This window comes from Ranitomeya imitator, chromosome 2, assembly GCF_032444005.1.
Source record: "Ranitomeya imitator isolate aRanImi1 chromosome 2, aRanImi1.pri, whole genome shotgun sequence".
Lineage (NCBI taxonomy): Eukaryota > Metazoa > Chordata > Amphibia > Anura > Dendrobatidae > Ranitomeya > Ranitomeya imitator.
Genome location: NC_091283.1, coordinates 646,324,484 through 646,351,879, shown reverse-complemented (window position 1 = coordinate 646,351,879; position 27,396 = coordinate 646,324,484). Strand labels below are relative to the sequence as shown.

General features: G+C 43.5%; 1 protein-coding gene across 1 annotated transcript in view; it reads left to right on the top strand.

Moving 5' to 3' along the window:
* Positions 1 to 23,693, top strand: part of LOC138665405 (zinc finger protein 585A-like) — a 129,810-nt gene extending 106,117 nt beyond the window's left edge. Inside the window, exons 4-5 of the mRNA XM_069752852.1 lie at positions 10,950 to 11,063; positions 20,060 to 23,693. Of these exons, the coding sequence (XP_069608953.1) occupies positions 10,950 to 11,063; positions 20,060 to 23,502 (3,557 nt within the window). The 3' untranslated portion in view covers positions 23,503 to 23,693. The remainder of the gene's footprint in view (positions 1 to 10,949; positions 11,064 to 20,059) is intronic.
* The last annotated feature ends 3,703 nt before the right edge of the window (positions 23,694 to 27,396 follow it).

Below are 27,396 nucleotides of genomic sequence, written 5' to 3'. Positions count from 1 at the left end.
ACAGAAAATGCCACTGAGTTGTCCAGCGTGTTATGTGATGAAGTGATATTATATTAATCTAAGACCACTAGTTGGTCTGGTCTTTGTGGGATGCTGGCAGGAGGTGATGAACCTATTGCTGTGAAAAACGAGGGCCTAGACTACATTTCCATTGGAATACTGTCCCTTTGGACCTTCTTGATTTTTTTTTATCAATAATCTCTGTTTCCCTCTCTAGACAGTTCAACCAAATCCTGTAGGTCCTCAAGATGATTAATTTGGTCAAGTTGGTCCAAAAACCTGACCACTTGGCAGCTGGTTTTCTCCAAATTGGCTGATCTTTTATCTGTAATAAATTGGCAAACATTCCCGTTGGGTGTTGGGATTACCAAAATCGCCTGCCAAAGATTTGTAGACCACCAATCCTTTGGGGACAACTTTGGCCTGAACATATTTCTCGAGTATGGCCACCTCCCACATATCCCTCATTTCAGTAAATAAATATTTCTCCAATGACTTTAGTAGATCTCTTGCCTGATTATCTTTGGCCGGAATAGAACCATTAAGACAAAAACGTTCATGGATATGTGAGAACCGCTGATCCCTATCTAATTTGAGAGCATTGATAGCCATTAGGTGCAGCGTATGTGTATGTGCACAGAGAGGTTGAAGAAACTATATTAGATAAGTTATACACTGGCGCTCCTGAAGTAGCCCCAACTGACTCATTCACGTTAGCTGAACAAATTCACAACAACCATGCACAGTTTATTAATATTATCCGCAAACATTGCTTCATCCTCCAGGGTGACAAAAAGATTGGCGAACTCTTACCAGACAATCCTAAGTTTGTATTCAGGAAGGCCCAAACACTTGGCAACCTGATAGCCCCACCACGAAAGTAGCCAAGCCACCAGTTTCAGGCGCACGCCCTATGGGTTTTACACAATGTGGGACATGTTCTTGTTGTATTCGTACAACTTTTAGAAAAACGAGACAGACCATGTTTCATGATTCTCCGAATAAAGAAACATTTTTTAATTAAAGATTCAATTTCCTGCACTACAACTGGGGTAATCTATTTAATACAGTGTCCATGTAAAAAACAGTTTGGCCCCTAAGGGCCTCAATCATCAAATTGAACTCTATGCCTTCTCATAACCTCCTGAAGCAACCTTCACAGCCCCCACCCTTTAATATGCAGGTTAATAGGAATTATCTATTTACTTCACTGTAGGACCAGTGATGTGTATGCATATACAGTATATGTATACAGTTAGGGCCAGAAATATTTGGACAGTGACACAATTTTCGCGAGTTGGGCTCTGCATGCCACCACATTGGATTTGAAATGAAACCTCTACAACAGAATTCAAGTGCAGAAAGTAACGTTTAATTTGAAGGGTTGAACAAAAATATCTGATAGAAAATGTAGGAATTGTACACATTTCTTTACAAACACTCCACATTTTAGGAGGTCAAAAGTAATTGGACAAATAAACATAACCCAAACAAAATATTTTTATTTTCAATATTTTGTTGCAAATCCTTTGGAGGCAATCACTGCCTTAAGTCTGGAACCCATGGACATCACCAAACGCTGGGTTTCCTCCTTCTTAATGCTTTGCCAGGCCTTTACAGCCGCAGCCTTTAGGTCTTGCTTGTTTATGGGTCTTTCCGTCTTAAGTCTGGATTTGAGCAAGTGAAATGCATGCTCAATTGGGTTTAGATCTGGAGATTGACTTGGCCATTGCAGAATGTTCCACTTTTTGGCACTCATGAACTCCTGGGTCCTGGCTGTATGCTTGGGGTCATTGTCCATCTGTACTATGAAGCGCCGTCCAATCAACTTTGCAGCATTTGGCTGAATCTGGGCTGAAAGTATATCCCGGTACACTTCAGAATTCATCCGGCTACTCTTGTCTGCTCTTATGTCATCAATAAACACAAGTGACCCAATGCCATTGAAAGCCATGCATGCCCATGCCATCACGTTGCCTCCACCATGTTTTACAGAGGATGTGGTGTGCCTTGGATCATGTGCCGTTCCCTTTCTTCTCCAAACTTTTTTCTTCCCATCATTCTGGTACAGGTTGATCTTTGTCTCATCTGTCCATAGAATACTTTTCCAGAACTGAGCTGGCTTCTTGAGGTGTTTTTCTGCAAATTTAACTCTGGCCTGTCTATTTTTGGTATTGATGAATGGTTTGCATCTAGATGTGAACCCTTTGTATTTACTGTCATGGAGTCTTCTCTTTACTGTTGACTTAGAGACAGATACACCTACTTCACTGAGAGTGTTCTGGACTTCAGTTGATGTTGTGAACGGGTTCTTCTTCACCAAATTAAGTATGTGGCGATCATCCACCACTGTTGTCATCCGTGGACGCCCAGGCCTTTTTGAGTTCCCAAGCTCACCAGTCAATTCCTTTTTTCTCAGAATGTACCCAACTGTTGATTTTGCTACTCCAAGCATGTCTGCTATCTCTCTGATGGATTTTTTCTTTTTTTTCAGCCTCAGGATGTTCTGCTTCACCTCAATTGAGAGTTCCTTTGACCGCATGTTGTCTGCTCACAGCAACAGCTTCCAAATGCAAAACCACACACCTGGAATCCACCCCTGACCTTTTAACTACTTCATTGATTACAGGTTAACGAGGGAGACACCTTCAGAGTTAATTGCAGCCCTTAGAGTCCATTGTCCAATTACTTTTGGTCCCTTGAAAAAGAGGACGCTATGCATTACAGAGCTATGATTCCTTAACCCTTTCTCCGATTTGGATGTGGAAACTATCATATTGCAGCTGGGAGTGTGCACTTTCAGCCCATATTATATATATAATTGTATTTCTGAACATGTTTTTGCAAACAGCTAAAATAACAAAACTTGTGTCACTGTCCAAATATTTCTGGCCCTAACTGTATATGTTTATAAACATGAGTGTATATATATCCATTTGTATCATCACAGTTTTTATCTATTTTTCTTTTATCCACAGTCTTTTATTTCATTATACGTATTGTAGCATAGTGACTGGGCATGTGAATGATGGATGGTATGTATCTCAGAGGTGGATGACCCTGTGATGGAAGCCTGGGTATGTTTTGCTCAAGCAGATCTACTGCTGAGGGGTTTGTTTACATTGGGAAGGCTTCCAGGTGATTGGAGAGATGGGTGGGTTCAGTCACCTACAAACCCAGCCAAAGAGGTGTGTCTGAACACGTAAGATGGTTTTGTGTATAAGGACCTATGGTGATCTCACGCTCACCTGACTAGCCATGTAACAGGTACCTGGGTGTGGTTACACCTATGTAAAGGAGGTGTGTGTAGCACATGGAAGAGAAGTTGAGTGAGTGTGTGAGTGTCTGTCAGGGTGGACACACTTCCGTGTGTCCTGGCAGGACACTGCAGAATGGCCTGTGTTTTGGATGGCTCCAAGTGGGCACAGACGTCCTGAACAACACACAGGCCATTCCTGCATCAGCATCCCTGACGAAGAAGGTCTGAGCACCTTCGAAACGCATCGGAAAGTCGGACCCTCGGTGTCGTCACCCTGACCACGCCCCCTACCCACAACGCTACCTCACAGCGGCATCTCGGCCGCAGCACCCCGCGCTCACCTGTCCAGCCACCCAGCAGCATTGGAGGTTTCCCCACCGCCCAGGGAGGACATTCCCTCATTGGTACGCCGCATTCCCAGTCCAACCTGGCTGCAATCTCCGCCGGACTCTCTGTTTACCAATTTTGGGAGCGCTTTCTGCATCATCCCTAGCCAAAAGGATCTATGGCCAACTATCCCGCACCTATCAGACGCAAGTTAGTTATTTTCCCTGCATTCCAGCATCCTTGGCTGAGTTAACAGCCGTTTGTATTGCATGTGCAGTACTTTTATGCAGGTTGTCTTTGCACAGTTACTTAGCCCTCGCAGCTACACTCAGTTGCTGCAATAGCTGAACTGGGGATCTTTTTATTTCTAGCGCAGGTATCTATGTATATCTCATTTTTTAATCTGCCCCATTTTGCACCTATTTGTTGTGAATTCTGTGGTCAAGCTCCCTCCTGTGGTCATGAGTGGTACTTCGGCTGGTTCTGTCCATAAGCTTCCTCTGGTGGATGTGAGTGGAGCTGCGGCTACTGAGTTTCCTTCCTCAGGTGACGAGGTTAAGTCGTTAGGTGCTGCTCTATTTAACTCCACCTAGTTCTTTGTTCCTGGCCTCCAGTCAATGTTCCAGTATTGGTCTTGCTCTCTCCTGGATCGTCCTTGTGGCCTGCATAAGCTAAGTTCTGCTTGTGTTTCTTGGTTTGCTATTTTTTCTGTCCAGCTTGCGATTTTGGTTTGTCTTGCTTGCTGGAAGCTCTGGGACGCAGAGGAAGCACCTCCGTACCGTTAGTCGGTGCGGAGGGTCTTTTTGCGCCCTCTGCGTGGTTGTTTGTAGGTTTTTGTGCTGACTGCAAAGCTATCTTTCCTATCCTCGGTCTATTCAGTAAGTCGGGCCTCACTTTGCTAAAATCTATTTCATCCCTGTGTTTGTATTTTCATCTTTACTCACAGTTATTATATGTGGGGGGCTGCCTTTTCCTTTGGGGAATTTCTCTGAGGCAAGGTAGGCTTATTTTTCTATCTTCAGGGCTAGCTAGTTTCTCAGGCTGTGCCCGAGGCGCCTAGGTCTGGTCAGGAGCGCTCCACGGCTACCTCTAGTGTGGTGTGATAGGATTAGGGATTGCGGTCAGCAGAGTTCCCACGTCTCAGAGCTCGTCCTATGTTATTAGTAACTATCAGGTCACTTTATGTGCTCTTAACCACCAGGTCCATTGTGGTTCTGAATCACCAGTTCATAACAGTACTGGAGGCCCAAAGTACTAATGCTTCTCAATAGAGGGAAAAGAGAAGTTCTGAGACCATTTTTTTTTCTTTGCACTGTGTTTTGTCTTTCTTTTCCCCTTTACATCTGGGTGGTTCAGAACACGGGTGTGGACATGGACATTCAAGGTCTGTCCTCTTTGATGGATAATCTCACTATAAGTGTACAGAACATTCAAGATTTAGTGGTTCAGAATCCTATGTTAGAACCTAAAATTCCTATTCCTGAGTTATTTTCTGGAGATAGAGCTAAGTTTCTGAATTTTAAAAAAAATTGTAAACTATTTCTGGCTTTGAAACCCCGCTCCTCTGGTGACCCAATTCAACAAGTTAAGATCATTATTTCTTTATTACGTGGCGACCCTCAAGACTGGGCATTTTCCCTTGCGCCAGGAGATCCTGCATTATGTGATATTGATGCGTTTTTTCTGGCGCTCGGATTGCTTTATGATGAACCTAATTCAGTGGATCAGGCAGAGAAAAATTTGCTGGCTCTGTGTCAGGGTCAGGATGAGGTAGAGGTATATTGTCAGAAGTTTAGGAAGTGGTCTGTGCTCACTCAATGGAATGAATGTGCGCTGGCAGCAATTTTCAGAAAGGGTCTCTGTGAAGCCCTTAAGGATGTCATGGTGGGATTTCCTATGCCTGCTGGTCTGAATGAGTCTATGTCTTTGGCCATTCAGATCGATCGACGCTTACGTGAGCGTAAAACTGTGCACCATTTGGCGGTATTATCTGAGCATAAACCTGAGCCTATGCAATGTGATAGGACTTTGACCAGAGCTGAACGGCAAGAACACAGACGTCGGAATGGGCTGTGTTTTTACTGTGGTGATTCCACTCATGCTATCTCCGATTGTCCTAAGCGCACCAGGCGTTTCGCTAGGTCTACCACCATTGGTACGGTACAGTCGAAATTTCTTTTGTCCGTTACTTTGATCTGCTCTTTGTCATCCTATTCTGTCATGGCATTTGTGGATTCAGGCGCTGCCCTGAATTTGATGGACTTGGAGTATGCTAGGCGCTGTGGGTTTTTCTTGGAGCCCTTGCAGTATCCTATTCCACTGAGAGGAATTGATGCTACGCCTTTGGCCAAGAATAAGCCTCAGTACTGGACCCAATTGACCATGTGCATGGCTCCTGCACATCAGGAGGATATTCGCTTTTTGGTGTTGCATAATCTACATGATGTGGTCGTGTTGGGGTTGCCATGGCTACAAGTCCATAACCCAGTATTGGATTGGAAATCTATGTCTGTGTCCAGCTGGGGTTGTCAGGGGGTACATGGTGATGTTCCAGTTCTGTCTATTTCATCATCCACCCCTTCTGAGGTCCCAGAGTTCTTGTCGGATTACTGGGTTGTATTTGATGAGCCCAAGTCCTGTGCCCTACCTCCGCATAGGGATTGCGATTGTGCTATCGATTTGATTCCTGGTAGTAAGTTTCCTAAAGGTCGACTGTTTAATTTGTCTGTGCCTGAGCACGCCGCTATGCGGAGTTACGTAAAGGAATCCTTGGAGAAGGGTCATATTCGCCCGTCGTCGTCGCCATTAGGAGCAGGGTTCTTTTTTGTGGCCAAGAAGGATGGTTTGTTGAGACCTTGTATTGATTACCGCCTTCTAAATAAAATCACAGTCAAATTTCAGTACCCCTTGTCGCTGCTGTCTGATTTGTTTGCTCGGATTAAGGGGGCTAGTTGGTTCACCAAGATAGATCTTCGTGGTGCGTATAATCTTGTGCGTATTAAACAGGGCGATGAATGGAAAACAGCATTTAATACGCCCGAGGGCCATTTTGAGTACCTGGTTATGCCATTCGGGCTTTCCAATGCTTCATCAGTATTTCAGTCCTTTATGCATGACATCTTCCGAGAGTACCTGGATAAATTCCTGATTGTATACTTGGATGATATTTTGGTCTTCTCGGATGATTGGGAGTCTCACGTGAAGCAGGTTAGAATGGTGTTCCAGGTCCTGCGTGCTAATTCTTTGTTTGTGAAGGGATCAAAGTGTCTCTTTGGTGTTCAGAAGGTTTCATTTTTGGGTTTCATTTTTTCCCCTTCTACTATCGAGATGGACCCTGTTAAAGTTCAGGCCATTTATGAGTGGACTCAGCCAACATTTCTGAAGAGTCTGCAAAAGTTCCTGGGCTTTGCTAATTTTTATCGTCGCTTCATCAATAATTTTTCTAGTATTGCTAAACCATTGACTGATTTAACCAAGAAGGGTGCTGATGTGGTCAATTGGTCTTCTGCTGCTGTGGAAGCCTTTCAGGAGTTGAAGCGTCGTTTTTCTTCTGCCCCTGTGTTGTGCCAGCCAGATGTTTCGCTCCCGTTCCAGGTCGAGGTTGATGATTCTGAGATTGGAGCAGGGGCTGTTTTGTCGCAGAGAAGTTCTGATGGCTCGGTGATGAAACCATGTGCCTTCTTTTCCAGGAAGTTTTCGCCTGCTGAGCGTAATTATGATGTTGGCAATCGAGAGTTGCTGGCCATGAAGTGGGCATTCGAGGAGTGGCGTCATTGGCTTGAAGGAGCTAAGCATCGCATGGTGGTCTTGACTGATCACAAGAACTTGACTTATCTCGAGTCTGCCAAACGGTTGAATCCTAGACAGGCTCGTTGGTCGCTGTTTTTCTCCCGTTTTGACTTTGTGGTTTCGTACCTTCCGGGCTCTAAGAATGTGAAGGCGGATGCCCTTTCTAGGAGTTTTGTGCCCGACTCTCCGGGTTTGCCTGAGCCGGCGGGTATTCTCAAAGAGGGGGTAATTTTGTCTGCCATCTCCCCTGATTTGCGGCGGGTGCTGCAAAAATTTCAGGCTAATAGACCTGACCGTTGCCCAGCGGAGAAACTGTTTGTCCCTGATAAATGGACGAGTAGAGTTATCTCTGAGGTTTATTGTTCGGTGTTGGCTGGTCATCCTGGAATCTTTGGTACCAGAGATTTGGTGGCTAGATCCTTTTGGTGGCCGTCTCTGTCGCGGGATGTGCGTTCGTTTGTGCAGTCCTGTGGGATTTATGCTCGGGCTAAGCCCTGCTGTTCTCGTGCCAGTGGGTTGCTTTTGCCCTTGCCGGTCCCGAAGAGGCCCTGGACACATATCTCTATGGATTTTATTTCGGATCTCCCCGTCTCTCAAAAGATGTCGGTCATTTGGGTGGTTTGTGATCGCTTCTCTAAGATGGTCCATTTGGTACCCTTGTCTAAATTGCCTTCCTCCTCTGATTTGGTGCCATTGTTTTTCCAGCATGTGGTTCGTTTACATCGCATTCCAGAGAACATCGTTTCTGACAGAGGTTCCCAGTTTGTTTCGAGGTTTTGGCGAGCCTTTTGTGCTAGGATGGGCATTGATTTGTCTTTTTCCTCGGCTTTCCATCCTCAGACAAATGGCCAAACTGAACGAACCAATCAGACCTTGGAAACATATCTGAGATGTTTTGTTTCTGCTGATCAGGATGATTGGGTGTCCTTTTTGCCTTTGGCTGAGTTCGCCCTTAATAATCGGGCCAGCTCGGCTACTTTGGTTTCGCCGTTTTTCTGCAATTCTGGTTTCCATCCTCGTTTCTCTTCAGGGCAGGTTGAGTCTTCGGACTGTCCTGGTGTGGATACTGTGGTGGATAGGTTGCAGCAGATTTGGACTCATGTAGTGGACAATTTGACATTGTCCCAGGAGAAGGCTCAACGTTTCGCTAACCGCAGGTGCTGTGTGGGTCCCCGACTTCGTGTTGGGGATTTGGTTTGGTTGTCGTCTCGTTATATTCCTATGAAAGTTTCCTCTCCTAAGTTTAAGCCTCGTTTCATTGGTCCGTATAGGATTTCTGAGGTTCTTAATCCTGTGTCTTTTCGTTTGACCCTTCCAGCTTCTTTTTCCATCCATAATGTATTCCATAGGTCATTGTTGCGGCGATACGTGGCACCTGTGGTTCCATCCGTTGATCCTCCTGCCCCGGTTTTGGTTGAGGGGGAGTTGGAGTATATAGTGGAGAAGATTTTGGATTCTCGTATTTCGAGACGGAAACTCCAGTACCTGGTTAAGTGGAAGGGTTATGGTCAGGAAGATAATTCCTGGGTCTTTGCCTCTGATGTTCATGCTGCCGATCTTGTTCTTGCCTTTCATGTGGCTCATCCTGGTCGGCCTGGGGGCTCTGGTGAGGGTTCGGTGACCCCTCCTCAAGGGGGGGGTACTGTTGTGAATTCTGTGGTCAAGCTCCCTCCTGTGGTCATGAGTGGTACTTCGGCTGGTTCTGTCCATAAGCTTCCTCTGGTGGATGTGAGTGGAGCTGCGGCTTCTGAGATTCCTTCCTCAGGTGACGAGGTTAAGTCGTTAGGTGCTGCTCTATTTAACTCCACCTAGTTCTTTGTTCCTGGCCTCCAGTCAATGTTCCAGTATTGGTCTTGCTCTCTCCTGGATCGTCCTTGTGGCCTGCATAAGCTAAGTTCTGCTTGTGTTTCTTGGTTTGCTATTTTTTCTGTCCAGCTTGCGATTTTGGTTTGTCTTGCTTGCTGGAAGCTCTGGGACGCAGAGGAAGCACCTCCGTACCGTTAGTCGGTGCGGAGGGTCTTTTTGCGCCCTCTGCGTGGTTGTTTGTAGGTTTTTGTGCTGACTGCAAAGCTATCTTTCCTATCCTCGGTCTATTCAGTAAGTCGGGCCTCACTTTGCTAAAATCTATTTCATCCCTGTATTTGTATTTTCATCTTTACTCACAGTCATTATATGTGGGGGGCTGCCTTTTCCTTTGGGGAATTTCTCTAAGGCAAGGTAGGCTTATTTTTCTATCTTCAGGGCTAGCTAGTTTCTCAGGCTGTGCCCGAGGCGCCTAGGTCTGGTCAGGAGCGCTCCACGGCTACCTCTAGTGTGGTGTGATAGGATTAGGGATTGCGGTCAGCAGAGTTCCCACGTCTCAGAGCTCGTCCTATGTTATTAGTAACTATCAGGTCACTTTATGTGCTCTTAACCACCAGGTCCATTGTGGTTCTGAATCACCAGTTCATAACACCTATTATCCTAAAAGGATGCCTCTCCAGACTCTTTTTACCTTACAGTTGTGATTGGATCCATCCTCCTGTAGTTCTAGTGCTTTAAGCCGATCATGTACAGTGCAGCTTCTCTCACCTGGCTTCCCATTAGTTTAGCTCTACTCTTGCCTCCAACTCTGGTATACAGTGTATTTTTTGTTTAGAATAGACTCTATGCTTCTGTGCACTGTATACTACTGTACAGTACTCTACCGATGCAAATTTATCTTCTGCCACAGACATGAATATAATTACATCTATGTTTTACATAATTTAACAATTAGCTGGTTTTCAGGAGAGCTGCAGTCCTCCAGTACAGAGCATCGAATAACTAGGTTTAGCAGGGTTAGATGTGCTTAAAACTGCAAAACCCTCTCTTTTTATGCATTTGGTACATGATGAGGAACATGTTTGTGCTTCTGGGCTGCCTGTAGGTGGGTCTTTTCTTGGATTCACTGGCTTACAGGAGGAAGATAAGACTCTGCCTACTGTCCCGCCCCGAAGGATGAGCATCTCATTAGCTGAAAACTTCTATCACTGATTACACAAGAACCACAAGATGGATTTCTGCACAGCAGGTAAAATTAAAATCAGTATTACAGAGCCATCATGACAGTGTTTGTAGCTTATTTAGCAAAATCCTGCTGGCAGGTTCGGTTTTAAAGAATGTAGCACTGAGGAGAAGGTGCTGCTATAAAATGTAATTTAGTAGTCTAAGAAAAATACCAACATTCAGCTTTGTGAAGCTGGATGCCCAGAGTGGCAGATTGAGATGAAAAAATACACAAAGGTACAGGAAAGAAACATTATGTATACTTAATCTGTATATTAATAATGATAAGTATGTATTTTGTGCTTTGTGAAAAATAATTCATTTCTTGGAATAGCCATTTAACAGATATTCTGTCAGTAATAAACCACTCCAGTGAAATATTTATTTTATTATGGCTACATTTACATTTTCAGTATTTGGTGAGTATTTTATCTGTAAGTCATAATGTCAAATGCTGCCCAAATACTGAATGTGTGAACATGGCCTATAAGTAAGAATCTAGATCAAGATCTTAACTTTGAATCATTAGATAATTTATTTCTTCTAGGTTTGAATCATGTGAAGCCTTCTGTCATAGCCGTTATCGAACAAGGAAAGGAACCACTTTCAATGGACTCTCAGCAGTCAGTCAAGAAGGCACTTATAGAATATTCATGTACAAGTAAGTGATCATTCAAGATAAACAGCTGTGCTGGCAAATAAGAAATTGAATTGCACATTGTGGAGAAACGAGGTCAGTGGGTGCTCTCGTCCGCTGGCCCGGCTGCTTTAGCAAGACTGCATGGACCAGGGCTCATACCACTGAACGCCCGCTCTATCTCCCGGTGGGCAATACACTGCACAGACAACACAGGGTTGAGGTAAAACAGTGTGGCAATACTTTATTGAACCACAACACACAATAGCAAACAGAACAATCTCAGCAATTACACCAAGATGGTGCACATTACAGAGTCTCACCCTTCCGCTGACTCGCCAAGATAATGGTAGATGTTACGTCAGAGCTCCCAGGGTCTCTACTCCATCTGTGGTATGCACGCAGAGAGTGGGTAACGACAAGCGTAGGGAGATAACCGAGAGCAGTCCTGTGTTCTTGCAGCCGAGTCCAATGTACCCTCAGCTGAGATCCAGAAGAGAGTCCGGTTGGTAGCTCTCTGTTACTTCAGCCCCCAATGATGTGATCTCTGAGTCTTTTTATACCCAAGGCATGTAAGCTATTATTAAAATTACCCAGTGTCCTTCAGTCCAACATCAAGATAAGGTAAACAATGGTGATGAGATCAAGTAGTACTACTTGACCATTCAATCTATTTGCACAGTCTTTCCCTCTCTGCTTTAGAATCACCTAGCTGGTTCCAGAATTCAGTGCACAATTTGCATATCAGCACACATCAATAAACAAAGATAAACACTCACTATGTACAAGTCACTATTACAGACTTACACAGTATGTTAAATGGTATATCAGTTTGCAAGTCTGTCTTCTTGAACCACCAGACATAAACACTTAAATCCACAAGCCATTATACAGATGAAAAGTTAGTTCTTACTGGTTTGACAAAACATAGCTGTCTGGGTAATTAAGATATACTCTGGTTTCTTCACACACATCCTAGTGAATTATCTAATTTAAAGGTGGGAATACCCTTTTAAATAATCATAAAACTTGATGAATGTTGTATGGTCCCAGTCTTTTAAATGATCAGGAACCTGTCAGCTGACTCATGAATTAGGTGCAGCATGAGGCAGGGGCTGGTTCCGGTATTGCAGCTATGTATGTTTCCCTCTGAAACACTGTGGCATTTCAGTGAAAACATGATTTGAAATGGTGGTCAGGGATGATGTGGCCAAAATAACCGTGTTTAGGGACAGACTTTTCAATCATGGCGAGTGAAACGTGGAAAAGCCATTGGGGATCTGCCCCTTGGACTAGTCATCCGAGTTGCATCTTTTCCGCTGCTTTTTCTAAGTATGTTTTCTCTGAAACACCGTAGTGTAAGAGTGGAACATACATGGCTGCAGTAATGAAGCCAGATTCTAATTCATGCTGCCCTGGTTTGGCAACATAAATCATACGGCAGGTTCATTTTAATACAAACCTTATTTTCATTTTATTATTTATGTCCCATAATACAGCAATTCTCAATTCTTTTATAGAGCAAAGGAAAGTGACATCTGCACTGAAGACATTTCATGCATGATGTTGTCAGAAGATACAGATTTCTAAGGAAAGCACAATACAGCTGCGGACAACACAATATAGCTACAGACTTATACTCTTAGTAGTGAAAGTTCTGTATTTTGGCTAAGGGCTCACTCACTTGAGTAATATAACAAACTAGCTGTTTCCAGCCAGCTAACGCTCGGCACGCTCATTGCTATCTAATTAATGCTGCTGGTGATTAAACTAAAGTAAATAATGACAACATTCAATAGCGCTTACGCAGGTGGTAAATTAACTTAAAATAAAGTTAATAATAATAATCAATAAAAATCTGAATAATACTAATAATACATTTTATTCACAGTGTAAAATCAAAAACAAACTGGATTCAGTAAGATGTGCGTATTTTATTCATTCCAGCATCTAAACAAATTTCATAACGAAGCATAAATTAAGTTAAAATTTCTCTGTAAACACAATCACATGTGTGAGGACGGAGCCTCGTGTGGTAATGTGCGGGGACGGTGCCTTGTGTGGTAAGGTGTGGGGACGGAACCTCGTGTGGTAATGTGTGTGGACAGAGCCTCGTGTGGTAATGTGTGTGGACAGAGCCTCGTGTGGTAATGTGTGGGGACGCAGCCTCTTGTGGTAATGTGGGGGGACGGAGCCTCGTGTGTTAATGTGTGGGGACGGAGCCTCGTGTGGTAATGTGTGGGGACGGAGCCTTGTATGGTAATGTGTGGGGACGGAGCCTCGTGTGGTAATGTGTGGGGATGGAGCCTCGTGTGGTAATATGTGGGGATGGAGCCTCGTGTGGTAATATGTGGGGACGGAGCCTCGTGTGGCAATGTGGGGGGCGGAATTATGTGTGTTAATGTGGTGGGGGGGCGGGATTACGTGTGGTAATGTGGGGGTGGGATTATCTGTGGTAGTGTGGGGGGCGGGATTATGTGTGGTGGGGGCGGGATTATGTGTGGTAATGTGGTGGGGGCGGGATTATGTGTTGTGATGTGGAGGGGTGGGATTATATGTGATGATGTGGGGGGCAAGATTATGTGTGGTGATATGGTGGGGGGGCGAGATTATGTGTGGTGATGTGGGGGATTATGTGTGGTGATGTGGTTGGGGGATTATGTGTGGTGATGTGGTGGGGGCGGGATTATGTGTGGTGATGTGGGGGCGGGATTATGTATGGTGATGTGGTGGGGGCGGGATTATGTGTGGTAATGAGGTGGGGGGGTAGGATTATGTGTGGTAATGGGGTAGGGGTGGGATTAGGTGTGGTGATGTGTTGGGGGGCGGGATTATGTGTGGTGATATGGTGGAGGGGCGGGATTATGTGTGGTAATGTGGGGGGTGTGATTATGTGTTGTAATGTGTTGGGTGGCGGGATTGTGTGTGGTGATGTGTTGGGTGGCGGGATGGTGTGGTGATGTGGTGGAGGGCGGGATTATGTGTGGTGGTGGGGGGCGGGATTATGTGTGGTAAAGGGGTGGGGGGCGGGATTATGTGTGGTGATGTGTTGGGGGTTGGAATTGTGTGTGGTGATGTGTTGGGTGGCGGGATTGTGTGGTGATGTGGTGGAGGGTGGGATTATGTGTGGTGATGTGGTGGGGGGCGGGATTATGTGTGGTAAAGGGGTGGGGGCAGGATTATGTGTGGTGATTTGGTGGGGGGCGGGATTATGTGTGGTGATGTGTTGGGGGGCGGGATTGTGTGTGATGTGTTGGGGGTTGGGATTGTGTGTGGTGATGTGTTGGGGGGCGGGATTGTGTGGTGATGTGGTGGAGGGCGGGATTATGTGTGGTGATGTGGTGTGGGGCGGGATTATGTGTGGTAAAGGAATGGGGGGAGGGATTATGTGTGGTGATGTGTTGGGGGGCGGGATTATGTGTGGTGATGTGTTGGGATGGCGGGATTATGTGTGGTGATGTGGTGGAGGGGCGGGATTATTTGTGGTGATGTGGTGGGCGGGATTATGTGTGGTGATGTGGGGGGGCGGGATTATGTGTGGTGATATGGAGGGGCAGGATTATGTGTGGTGATGTGTTGGGGGGCGGGATTATATGTGGTGATGTGGTGGAGGGGCGAGATTATGTGTGGTGATGTGGTGGGCGGGCGAGATTATGTGTGGTGATGTGGTGGGGGGGCGGGATTATGTGTGGTGATGTGGTGGGCGGGCGAGATTATGTGTGGTGATGTGGTGGAGGGGCGGGATTATGTGTGGTGATGTGTTGGGGGGGCGGGATTATGTGTGGTGATGTGGAGGGGCGGGATTATGTGTGTGATGTGGTGGGCGGGCGAGATTATGTGTGGTGATGTGGTGGGGGGGCGGGATTATATGTGGTGATGTGGTGGGCGGGCGAGATTATGTGTGGTGATGTGGTGCGGATTGTGTGTGGTAATGTGGTGGGGGCTGCGGGATTGTGTGTGGTAATGTGGTGGGGGCGGGAATGTGTGTGCTAATGGGGCGGGGGGGCAGGATTATGTGTGGTGATGTGGTGGGGGCGGAGCTACTGTGCAGGGGGCGGGATTAGCGAGTGTTACAGAACCCCCAGGACCAAGAATATGTTATGCAGTGTAACGGAGTCTACTGTGCTGTAGTATCTCTTTCAGCACCCCCCGTGTTTCAGGAGGTCCACTCTGCTTTTGCTGGATTCTGAATGAAGGATGCTGGCTGGAATTCCTTGATTACGTGAGAGCATATAAGAGCTGACTGCTACTCCACGTATTTCCAGTCTAAAAGAACACACTTTATTCACAGCACACAGAATATATAACACAGATACACAGGGCAGGCCAATAGAAAAAGCAGGCCAGACATCCATTACAATAGCTGCAGGGTCAGAGCCTGCTGATATTTACTGTGGGAATTACAAAGGTGGGGGAGGTCAGAAGGAGAATATCTTGTCCCCTCTGACCAGGGGCGCAGCCTGTGGACTGATGCATTTCACATGGAACCTATTATACATAATATATACTGCATAACATATTCTTGGTGCTGGGGGTTCTGTAACAGCGAGTAATCACGATGCCTCTTATGTATATAGATACACAGGTGGTCAAAATTGTTGGCACCCCTCGTTTAATGACAGAAAATACCACAATGGTCACAGAAATAACTTGAATCTTACTAAAGTAATATTAAATAAAAGATCTATGAAAATGAACACATGAAAGTCAGACATTGCTTTTTAACCATGCTTCATAGAATTAAAAAAGAAATAAAACTCATGAAATAGGCCTGAACAGAAATAATGGCACCCTTAACTTAATATTTTGTTGCACAACCTTTTGAGGCAATCACTGCAATCAAACGATTCCTGTAACTGTCAATGAGACTTCTGCACCTCTTGACAAGTATTTTTGCCCACTCCTCATGATAAAACTGATCCAGTTGTCTCGTGTTTGAAGGTTACCTTTACCAGATGGCATGTTTCAGCTCTTTCCAAAGATGCTCAATAGGATTTATGTCAGGGCTCATAGAAGGCCACTTCAGAATAGGCCAGTGTTTTCATCTTAGCCATTCTTGGGTGTTTTTAGCTGTGTGTTTTGGGTCATTATCCTGTTGCAAGACCCATGACCTACGACTGAGACCAAGCTTCCTGACACTGAGCAGCACATTTATCTCTAGAATCCCTTGATAGTCTTGATATTTCATTGTACTCTGCACAGATTCTAGACACCCTGTCCCAGAGGCAGCAAAGCAGTCCCAGAAGATAAGAGAGCCTCCTCCATGTTTCACAGTAGGGAGAGAGTTATTTTCTTCATAGGCTTCATTTTTCCATCTGTGAATATAGAGCTGATGTGCCTTGCCAAAAAGTTCAGTTTTTGTCTCATCTGTCCATAGGACATTCTCCCTGAAGCTTTGTGGCTTGCCAACATGTAGTTTGGCAAATTCCAGTCTGGCTTTTTTATGATTTTTTTTCAACAATGATGTCCTCCTTGGTCGTCTCCCATGTAGTCCACTTTGGCTTATACAATGACGCATGGTGTGATCTGACATTGATGTTCCTTGAGCTTGAAGTTCACCTTTAATCTGTTTAGAAGTTTTTCTGGGCTCTTTTGTTACCATTTGTATTATCTGTCTCTTTGATTTTTCATCAATTTTCCTCCTGCGGCCACATCCAGGGAGGTTGGCTACAGTCCCATGGATCTTCAATTTCTGAACAATATGTGCAACTGTAGTCACAGGAACAACAAGCTGTTTGGAGATGGTCTTATAACTTTTACCTTTAACATGTTTGTCTATAAATTTCTTTCTAATCCCCTGAGACATCTCTTTCCTTTGCTTGCTCTGGTCCATGTTGAGTGTGATACATACCATGTCACCAAACAGCACCAGTGAGTATCTGTAGCCCTATATACAGGCCCACTACTGATTCCAAGATTGTAGACACTTGTGATACTAGTTAGTGGACACACCTTGATTTAACATGTCCCTTTTGTCACATTATTTTCAGTACCATCATTTCTGTCCAGGCCTATTTCATGAGTTTTATTTATTTATTTTTTCATTCTGTGGAAGCATGGTTGAAAAGCAATATCTGACTTTCATTTGTTCATTTTCATAGATCTTTTATTTATTATTACTTTAGTCAGATTCAAGTTATTTCTGTGACCATTGTGAGTTTTTCTGTCATTAAACAAGGGGTACCAACAATTTTGACGACGTGTAGCTTCGATGCTGCTCCTGAAAAGTTAGACAAGTGAAATCCATAAGGTTCAACTTATGTAATGCGAGTGTGCGATTCCTTTTCTTCACCCAGCACCAGTATGACATCCGTATGCAATGCGTTTTTAACATCCTCTTTTACATACTGGGATGCTGTGTAATTTAAATATAGTTTTCAAACTAATAGATCAATCTTGTATAGATAGATAGAATAGATAGAATCTATAAATAGAATAAATAGTCAATATATAGATACTCTTTAGACATATAATTCACAAATCATAATAAACTTTCAACCTTTAGTGCCTTTCATGTGGCAGTGAAGGGTGTTTAGACTTCTTAAAGGAAAAAATAATTTTAAAAATGATGAGGGGCACCCCTATTTTTGATAACCAGCAAAGGTAAAGCAGACAGTTACAGGCTGATATTATCAGACTGGGAAGGTCCCTGTTTATTGGGCCCTTCCCAGCCTAAAAATATAAGCCCGCAACCTACCAGAATTGGTGCATCACATGAGATACGTCAATTCTGGCGCTTGGCCCATCTATCCCTGATTGCGGTGGCAATGAGGGTAATGATTTAGGTAATTGATGTTAGCTTTGTAATGTCCACGATAAGAAAAAATGGTGTGCACTCATATCTGAAGCGTGAGGTGCTGGTGGAATGGACTATTGAAGTCCCAGAGATAAGAACTATAATTCACCGCACACTTTCTTTGAAAAGTTGCAAAGAGAGTGTGCACCAATTCTGGGGCAGCTGCGGGTTTGTATTTTTAGACTTTAGGACAGGCCCAAAAAATCAGGGACCTTCCGAGCCTGATAATATGAGCCTGCAGCTGTCTGCTTTACCTTACATAGTAACATAGTAACATAGTTAGTAAGGCCGAAAAAAGACATTTGTCCATCCAGTTCAGCCTATATTCCATCATAATAAATCCCCAGATCTACGTCCTTCTACAGAACCTAATAATTGTATGATACAATATTGTTCTGCTCCAGGAAGACATCCAGGCCTCTCTTGAACCCCTCGACTGAGTTCGCCATCACCACCTCCTCAGGCAAGCAATTCCAGATTCTCACTGCCCTAACAGTAAAGAATCCTCTTCTATGTTGGTGGAAAAACCTTCTCTCCTCCAGACGCAAAGAATGCCCCCTTGTGCCCGTCACCTTCCTTGGTATAAACAGATCCTCAGCGAGATATTTGTATTGTCCCCTTATATACTTATACATGGTTATTAGATCGCCCCTCAGTCGTCTTTTTTCTAGACTAAATAATCCTAATTTCGCTAATCTATCTGGGTATTGTAGTTCTCCCATCCCCTTTATTAATTTTGTTGCCCTCCTTTGTACTCTCTCTAGTTCCATTATATCCTTCCTGAGCACCGGTGCCCAAAACTGGACACAGTACTCCATGTGCGGTCTAACTAGGGATTTGTACAGAGGCAGTATAATGCTCTCATCATGTGTATCCAGACCTCTTTTAATGCACCCCATGATCCTGTTTGCCTTGGCAGCTGCTGCCTGGCACTGGCTGCTCCAGGTAAGTTTATCATTAACTAGGATCCCCAAGTCCTTCTCCCTGTCAGATTTACCCAGTGGTTTCCCGTTCAGTGTGTAATGGTGATATTGATTCCCTCTTCCCATGTGTATAACCTTACATTTATCATTGTTAAACCTCATCTGCCACCTTTCAGCCCAAGTTTCCAACTTATCCAGATCCATCTGTAGCAGAATACTATCTTCTCTTGTATTAACTGCTTTACATAGTTTTGTATCATCTGCAAATATCGATATTTTACTGTGTAAACCTTCTACCAGATCATTAATGAATATGTTGAAGAGAACAGGTCCCAATACTGACCCCTGCGGTACCCCACTGGTCACAGCGACCCAGTTAGAGACTATACCATTTATAACCACCCTCTGCTGGTTATCAAAAATAGAATGAACTCACTTCATTTTTAAAAAAAAAATATTTATTTGACAGGTTAAATAAGGCTAAACATCCTTTAGTGCCACTTGAAAGGCACAAAAGGATGAAAGTTTATGATATGTAGGGGGCTTGTGAAATTATATGTCTATAGGATATCAATATATATTCTATATATCTATTATATATCCATTCTATTCGGACGGTTCAGTTTGTGAATGTACGATACTTGGATAATGAAATGTCGTGTTTCCTTTGAGATGTTTACGCATTTATCGCTATGTAGTAGCTAACTATCTGCCTGTTTTGCCATGCGCTAATCTCTCCTGGATGTCACAGAACTGTTCTCACACATTCTCACATGACTTGTCACGTCAGCAGAGCAGTTCCTTGTATTCTGCTGTGCTCTGTCTATGGGCATCACTGCTAACAGCATATTGATTGACATCTAACTCCCAGCTACGTATTTTGGTGCAGGCGGCTCAGTGCAATTTACATTGCATGAGCTGGTGCAGAGCAGTTTGAGAACTGCTGCCAGGATGAACAGGCCATCACCATTCTGAACTGGTAGATATCAGCGTACCACAGAAAAGGCAGGCAGTTAGCAACTACTAGCCATTAAGTTCTTATCCCATGTTAGAAAAGTTATCATTTGTATACAGAACAGCAGTGCAGCCCCATTGTGGTGGATGAAATTTAGAAGGATCTGCAGCTGCCACTTTATGGTTTGGATTGGTGCAGGTTTCCAAAATCATAATTCCAACAGTACTGTTGATATGCTGTCACTTAATAAGATAGGAAAACCCCTCTAATATACTAAGATTATAATGTGGTACAATATTTGAGGCTCATCCTTCTGGTTTCAAAATTGCTCTTTTTATCATTTCAGCTGGTGAGTCCATTAATGGTACCATTCCTGAGAGAAATTCCTCACCCTTTTTTCCACCAGAATGGATAACAGAAGCTTCCATTGTCACTCAAGATTATATACCTAGGATTACAAGAAGCAAGGCATCAATTCTTCCTAATAGGCTAAAGTCAGAGGAACAAAATGGATTCCATTCTTTACATTTGCCTCCACATCAGTTTAGCCATTGGACTAAATATTCAACAACTCGTTACAACCAAAGAATTAACCAAGAAGATGAACCTCTTAACGTGTCCATAATAAGTGCAGACCTTGTTAAACAAGAGAACCTCTTTCACAAAGCTAACGTATTTGCTTGTTTTGATGCTAGTAAAATGTCTTATGAATCTGAACTATTTGAACATGAGGGAATTTGCAAAAAACAATTTGTATGTCCAGTGTGTGGAAACCTTTTCATTTCAAAGCTAGGTTTCATAAAACATCAGCGAATCCACCAAGGTGAGACAAACTTATCTTGTGCCGAATGTGGAAAAACCTTTATAAGTGCCTCAGATCTCATTGTGCATAGGAAAACGCACAAAGACATGAAACCGTACATATGCTCCCAATGTGGAAAGTGTTTTATTTCTAACTTTTACCTTAATAGACACATGAGAATTCATGATATTGAAAAGCCATTCCCGTGCTCGGACTGTGGAAAATGTTTTAGCAGTGCTGGAAACCGTTTAGTCCACCAGAGGATCCATACTGGGGAGAAACCATTTGTATGCTCTCACTGTGGCAAGTGCTTCACCCAGAAAGCCAGCTTCCTTTCGCATCAACGAATTCACACTGGTGAGAAACCATTTGTGTGCTTTTATTGTGGCAAACGTTTTACTCAGAAAGCCAGCTGTATTGTTCACCAGAGGATCCACACAGGGGAGAAACCCTTTGTTTGTTTTGAGTGTGGTAAATGTTTCAGCTCAAAAGTGTATCTGATGAGACACTGCATGATCCACACAGGGGAGAAGCCTTTTGCCTGTTCTCAGTGCGGTAAATGTTTCACTCAAAAGGCAAGTTACCTGGCACATCATAGGATCCACACAGGTGAAAAACCCTACATCTGTTCCCACTGTGGTAAATGTTTTTCCCAGAAGGCAAGTTGCATTGTGCACCAGCGAATTCACACTGGGGAAAAACCATTTGACTGTTCAGACTGTGGAAAGTGTTTTAGCTCAAAAATCTATTTAGTCCGACACAGAATGATCCATACGGGTGAGAAACCCTTTGCTTGTTTTGACTGTGGTAAGTGTTTTAGTCAGAAAGCCAGTTATAATGCTCATCAAAGAATACATACTGAAGAGAAACCCTTTAAATGCATGGATTGTGGCAAATGCTTTTCCCAGAAAGCAAGTTACATCACCCATCAACGGGTCCATACTGGAGAAAAACCGTTTGTGTGCGCCTTATGTGGAAAGTGCTTCACGCAGAAAGCCAGTTACCTCACACATCAAAGAATTCACACAGGGGAGAAGCCATTTATGTGCCGGCTGTGCGGGAAGTGTTTTACACAAAAGGCTAGCTATCTGGCACATGAGAGGACTCACACTGGAGAAAAACCATTTGTCTGCTCACATTGTGGAAAATGTTTTGCTCAAAAGGCAAGTTGTATTGTGCACCAGAGAATTCACACAGGTGAGAAACCATTTGTCTGTTCCCAGTGTGGCAAATGTTTTGCCCAGAAAGCAAGCTGCATTGTGCATCAAAGAACCCACACAGGGGAGAAACCCTTTGAGTGTTTGGAATGTGGGAAACATTTTAGTTCTAAAATCTATCTTGTAAGGCATCAGCTGATCCACAGAGGAGAAAAGCCGTTTCAGTGTACAGAGTGTGGCAAGCGTTTTAGTCAGAAAGCAGGTTACATGGCACATGTGAGGATTCACGCAGATGAGAAACCATTTAAGTGTAACAACTGTGGCAAATGTTTTGTACAGAAAGCAAATTATCTTGCACACCAGAGAATCCACACTGGTGAAAAACCCTTTGTGTGCAATGAATGTGGTAAATGTTTTTCTCAGAAAGCCAGTTATATTACCCACCAGAGAATCCATACAGGGGAGAAACCATTTGTATGTAGTCAGTGTGGTAAATGCTTCTCTCAAAAAGCAAGTTACCTTGCTCATGAAAGGATTCACACAGGGGAGAAACCATTTGTGTGCACTCAATGTGGGAAGTGTTTTACACAAAAGGCGAGTTGTGTAGTTCATCAACGAATCCATACTGGGGAGAAGCCTTTTGAATGTTCGTCTTGTGGGAAGTGTTTTCGGCTAAAGAAGAGCTTTGATGAACATCGGAGAACACACACAGGAGAGAAACCTTTTCCTTGTTCAGTCTGTGGCAAATGTTTTACCAATGCAGCAAACCGTATCATACATCAAAGAATCCACACAGGAGAGAAGCCCTATGCCTGCTCCGTGTGTGGTAAATGTTTCACGCAAAAAGCTAGCTACGTATCTCATCAGAGAACTCACACTGGGGAAAAACCATTTGTTTGTTCTCAGTGTGGAAAATGTTTCACTAGTGCCTCCAACCTCATCGTCCATCGCCGTATCCACACAGACCAGAAGCCGTTTCTTTGTACTGAATGTGGGAAGTGTTTTACTTCCAAGATCTACTTGGTAAGACACCAGATTATCCACACAGGGCAAAAGCCTTTTGAGTGTCAAGATTGTGGAAAGCGTTTTACACAAAAAGCAGGTTATGTTGCACACCAGAGAATCCACACAGGAGAAAAACCGTTTGTGTGCACTCACTGTGGGAAATGTTTCACTCAGAAGGCCAGTTGCATTGTTCATCAGCGGATTCACACAGGGGAAAAACCATTTGAGTGCTGTCAGTGTGGTAAGCGGTTTAGTTCTAAAGTGTATCTGGTGCGCCACCAGTTGATTCATACTGACATTAAACCCTTCAAGTGTTCAGAATGTGGCAAGTGTTTTACCCAGAAATCTAGTTATAATGCACATCAGAGAATTCACACGGATGAGAAACCTTTCAAATGCAACGACTGTGGAAAGTGCTTCACTCAGAAAGCCAGTTTTGTGGCTCATCAGAGAGTTCACACAGGTGAAAAACCATTTGTGTGTACTCATTGTGGCAAATGTTTTACTCAAAAGGCAAGTTGTGTCGTACACCAGAGAATCCACACAGGTGAGAAACCATTTGGCTGTTCCGAATGTGGAAAATGTTTTAGTGCTAAAGTATATTTGGTGAGACATCAGTTAATTCATGCAGACCAAAAGCCCTTTAAGTGTTTGGAATGTGGAAAATGCTTTACCCAGAAAGCAACATATATTTCACATCAGAAACTCCATGTTGATGAGAAGCCTTATATCTGTTCAGAGTGCGGGATGTGCTTCACCCAGAAAAACAGTTATGTTGCACATCAGCAAGTCCATACAAATAACAAACCCTTTGCATGTACTTAATTACTGCATGTACAAGGCATATATCCTGAGTGTATGTTTCTTGTTCTTTTTGGCAATAGTTAACCCATGTCACTTTTTGTAGTAGAAGAGAAAAAGAATAGTGGAGGAGGCGAGAACATTTACAGTAGGCCTTGTTACTCTTATGTGTTAAAGTATTTTGTGTTTATTTCTTTAAAATAAATGGAAATTTCAGCAATATAGTATGAGTCAGCATTACTTTAATTTTCCATCTCTAATTTATTACAGTTCATGTACACATGATATTAATAATTTTTATGGAACTCAGAGATAGCGAAACTTCTATGTCGCTATGACACTGGCTGATCAGAGCTCAAAGGAGCCCTTCTAGAATTGACTTCTATTCTTATCCAAGGTAGCCAACTTCTGCATTTGAAGAGTGATGCGCCATGTGCTGTTAAGGCCCCCAGACACCCATTGAAGCTTGTGGACATCGGCATGAATCGTGCACATTTCTTGTTCATTAGAATGCCTATGTGGAAGTGAGCTGCCCCAGATAATTCCTTGAGCTATTTGTAGAGATATTGAATTTGGTAGTTAGATGTATACAGGGAATTGGGATGAGCTCAATAGCAGGGAGTGTTAGGCAAGAAAGTGAAAGGGCAAAGCCGATGCTTCTAATAAAGGCATAGTGTGTAACCAGGATGAGCACATAATATACACAAGATACAGGACAAAGGCAGGAATACTATCGTGAGGTTGAAAGAGTACCTTTCACCAAATTTTTCATATTGAACTGGACACAAAATGTAAAGTGGCTACAGATCGGAATAAAGCATTTGGCACTTAATGAGAAAGCACCCACTTGGATTTAAATAAGTTTATCAGATAGTGTTTACTGTGCATGTTGTCAATCCAAAACACAGTAGTTTGACAATAAATTGCATCACCCAACCACTAACCATGAGTGGAGAAAAAGTTTTGGTGTTATTTATATTTTCTGAAAAAAGGCAAAGAAAGCAAAAATTCTGCCGGGGTATGTAAACTTTTGAGCACAACTGTACTTCTACTGCCTCTATGATGCTGACAAATCATAAGCAAGTAGCAACACAGAACACACCCCACCATAGGTTAGAGCTGGTTTCTCAGTCTGTGAAATGTAATGATACAGGTGCTTCTCACAAAATTAGAACATCATCAAAAAGTTAATTTATTTCAGTTCTTCAATACAAAAAGTGAAACTCGTATATTATATAGTCATTACAAACAGAGTGATCTGTTTCAAGTGTTTATTTCTGTTAATGTTGATGATTATGGCTTACAGCCAATGAAAACCCCAAAGTAATTATCTAAATAAATTAGAATCATTAACAAAAAAACACCTGCAAAGGCATCCTAAGTGTTTAAAAAGGTCCCTTACTTTGTTTCATACGTCTCCACAATCATGGGAAGACTGCTGACTTGACAGATGTCCAGAAGGCAGTCCTTGACACACTCCACAAGGAGGGTAAGCCACAAAAGGTCATTGCTAAAGAGTGCACAGAGTGCTGTATCCAAGTATAGTAATGGAAAATTGAGTGGAAGAAAAAAGTGTGGTAGAAAAAAACAGGATAACCGCAGCCTTGCAAGGATTGTTAAGAAAAGGCCATTCAAAAATGGGGAGATTCACAAGGAGTGGACTGCTTCTACATCTTGGAGCAACTGTACACAGATGTATCCAGGACATGGGCTACAAGTGTCGCATGCCTTGTGTCAAGCCGCTTATGACCAATAGACAGCGACAGAAGGGTCTTACTTGGGCCACTGAGAAAAAGGACCGGACTCTTGCTCAGTGGTCCAAGATGTTGTTTTCAGATTAAATTAAATTTCATTCTCCAGCTGGAATTGGCACCTATCCACACAAAGAATCTATGGGGTATTGTCAATAGGAAGATGAGAGACACCAGACCCAACAATGCAGACGAGCTGAAAGCTGCTGTCAAAGCAACCTGGGCTTCCATAACACCTCAGCAGTGCCACATGCTGATCGCCTCCATGCCACGCCACATTGATGTAGTAATTGATGTAAAAGGAGCCCCGACCAAGAATTGAGTGCGTTTACTGAGCATACATTTCAGTATGCCAACGTTTCTGATTTTAAAATAAAATTTCAAGCTGGTGTTATAAAGTATTCATTGGCTGTAGCCATAATCATCAACATTAACAAAAACAAACACTTGAAATACCGTATTTTGTGGATTATAAGACGCTCCAGCGCTGAGATCTCATCTCCCAAGATCTTGGTGCCGAGATCTCCATCTGCGCGTGCGCCACGCCCAGACAGCCATTTTCCCCGAGTCTCCCGCATAGGAAACCATGGAACTGCAGGGGCTCAGGCCTTTCACAAAATGTCATCAGAGCCCCCTCAGCACCGCCGGACACCCCCTCATCCCAGCCTACGGCCTACAGCAAGTTAAAAGTAATGCAAACACTGGCTATATTACCTGGACATTAGAGAAAAAGGAATCTATCTCCGGTTGCCACCAGATTCCTGAGGTGGCAAGTGGTCAAGTGACTGCAAAAGATCTGAACCAAGATTTGGTAGTAGTATGTACTAAGGTTTAGAGTTAAGCGAATTTGTTCAGGTTGTGAGATAGTCCTTACGGAGAGCCTGTTTGTTGGGCTCTCCATGCATGTGCTGTGACTGTGACACAGCCGCAACACATGCCACTGTGGAGCCGATCAGCCGGCACAATCCAGGTTCCCTCTGCAGATTATTCAATAAGCGCTATAACTTGCTGAATAAGAGGGAACCCGAACAAATTCTGTGCACAGTAAGGCCCATACTAAAATAAAAAAAGAGCAAAGAATCCGCACCACTGCAACAAGGGTTCACTGCGCCTCACACTCACCACAGCCACATGCCATAAAAGCCCCAAAAGGATAGGGTGCTCAATCTGAAAAAAGTTTGTAGGAAAATTCCAATGAAAGAAGAAAACAGAGCACTCACCGTCCTAAAAATCAGTCCTTTATTGCAGCGGAAGAATCTTCAGCAGGGGAGAATGTGAATTGTGACAGACGACGGCCGTTTCGCGCTAGTGCGCTTCCTCGGGTCCTACTAAACCCTGAAGTTCTCAGTGCAAAAAATTCAAAAACATGTGTGCTAACCCAAAAACACAAAAAAGCAATAGAAGTTTTGGGATTATGCTTTTGTACAATTACTTTCTTGATTGTTGGGATCACTCGCTGAGAATCAAAGGAGCACTTCAGACAACCGTTTTCCCTCAGCTCTCTACAACTTTCTATTTTTTGTTGATGTAGTCAACATGTTAGCTGAGGTTGAACTCGATGAACTTATGTCTACCAATAACCTTAAAAAAAAAAAAAAGCTGGATTACTTACCGGTAATGCTCTTTTAAAGTCCACAACAGCACCCACGGGAGAGAGGGATCCGCCCCAAGGAACAGATAACCTACAGAAAGAATAAAAGGAGCGGTCCACCTCTCCTCCTCAGTTTTGATTTCAGAGTACCCGAAGGACCGCCAGTGTTAGGCCAAGTATTTATCATTTATGTTTAAACTTATTTGCCTTACAAAGAAAGTAATTCAATTGGTATATACCATATTAATCATTAGGGAGGGATGTGCCTGGGTGCTGTCATGGACTCGTTAAAATCCAGCTTTTTACACTTCGCCACAACAGCACCCACTGGAGAGATTTCCAGAGACCATCACCTAGGGGGGACCACCGTGCTGAGGACAGTCCTGCCAAAGTCAGGGCCTGAATGACGCTGATTCTCCTAGCCGATAAAAGAAAAAATATACCAGCTCACCTGTCGGCATGTGTTGTGGGGAAGCACGGATATCGTGTAGTCATCACGTGAGCAAAGTAATCCAGCAGAAAAAAAAACATCCAGCTTCCAAAAACTTACAAATTTATTAAGAATAAAATGCAAAG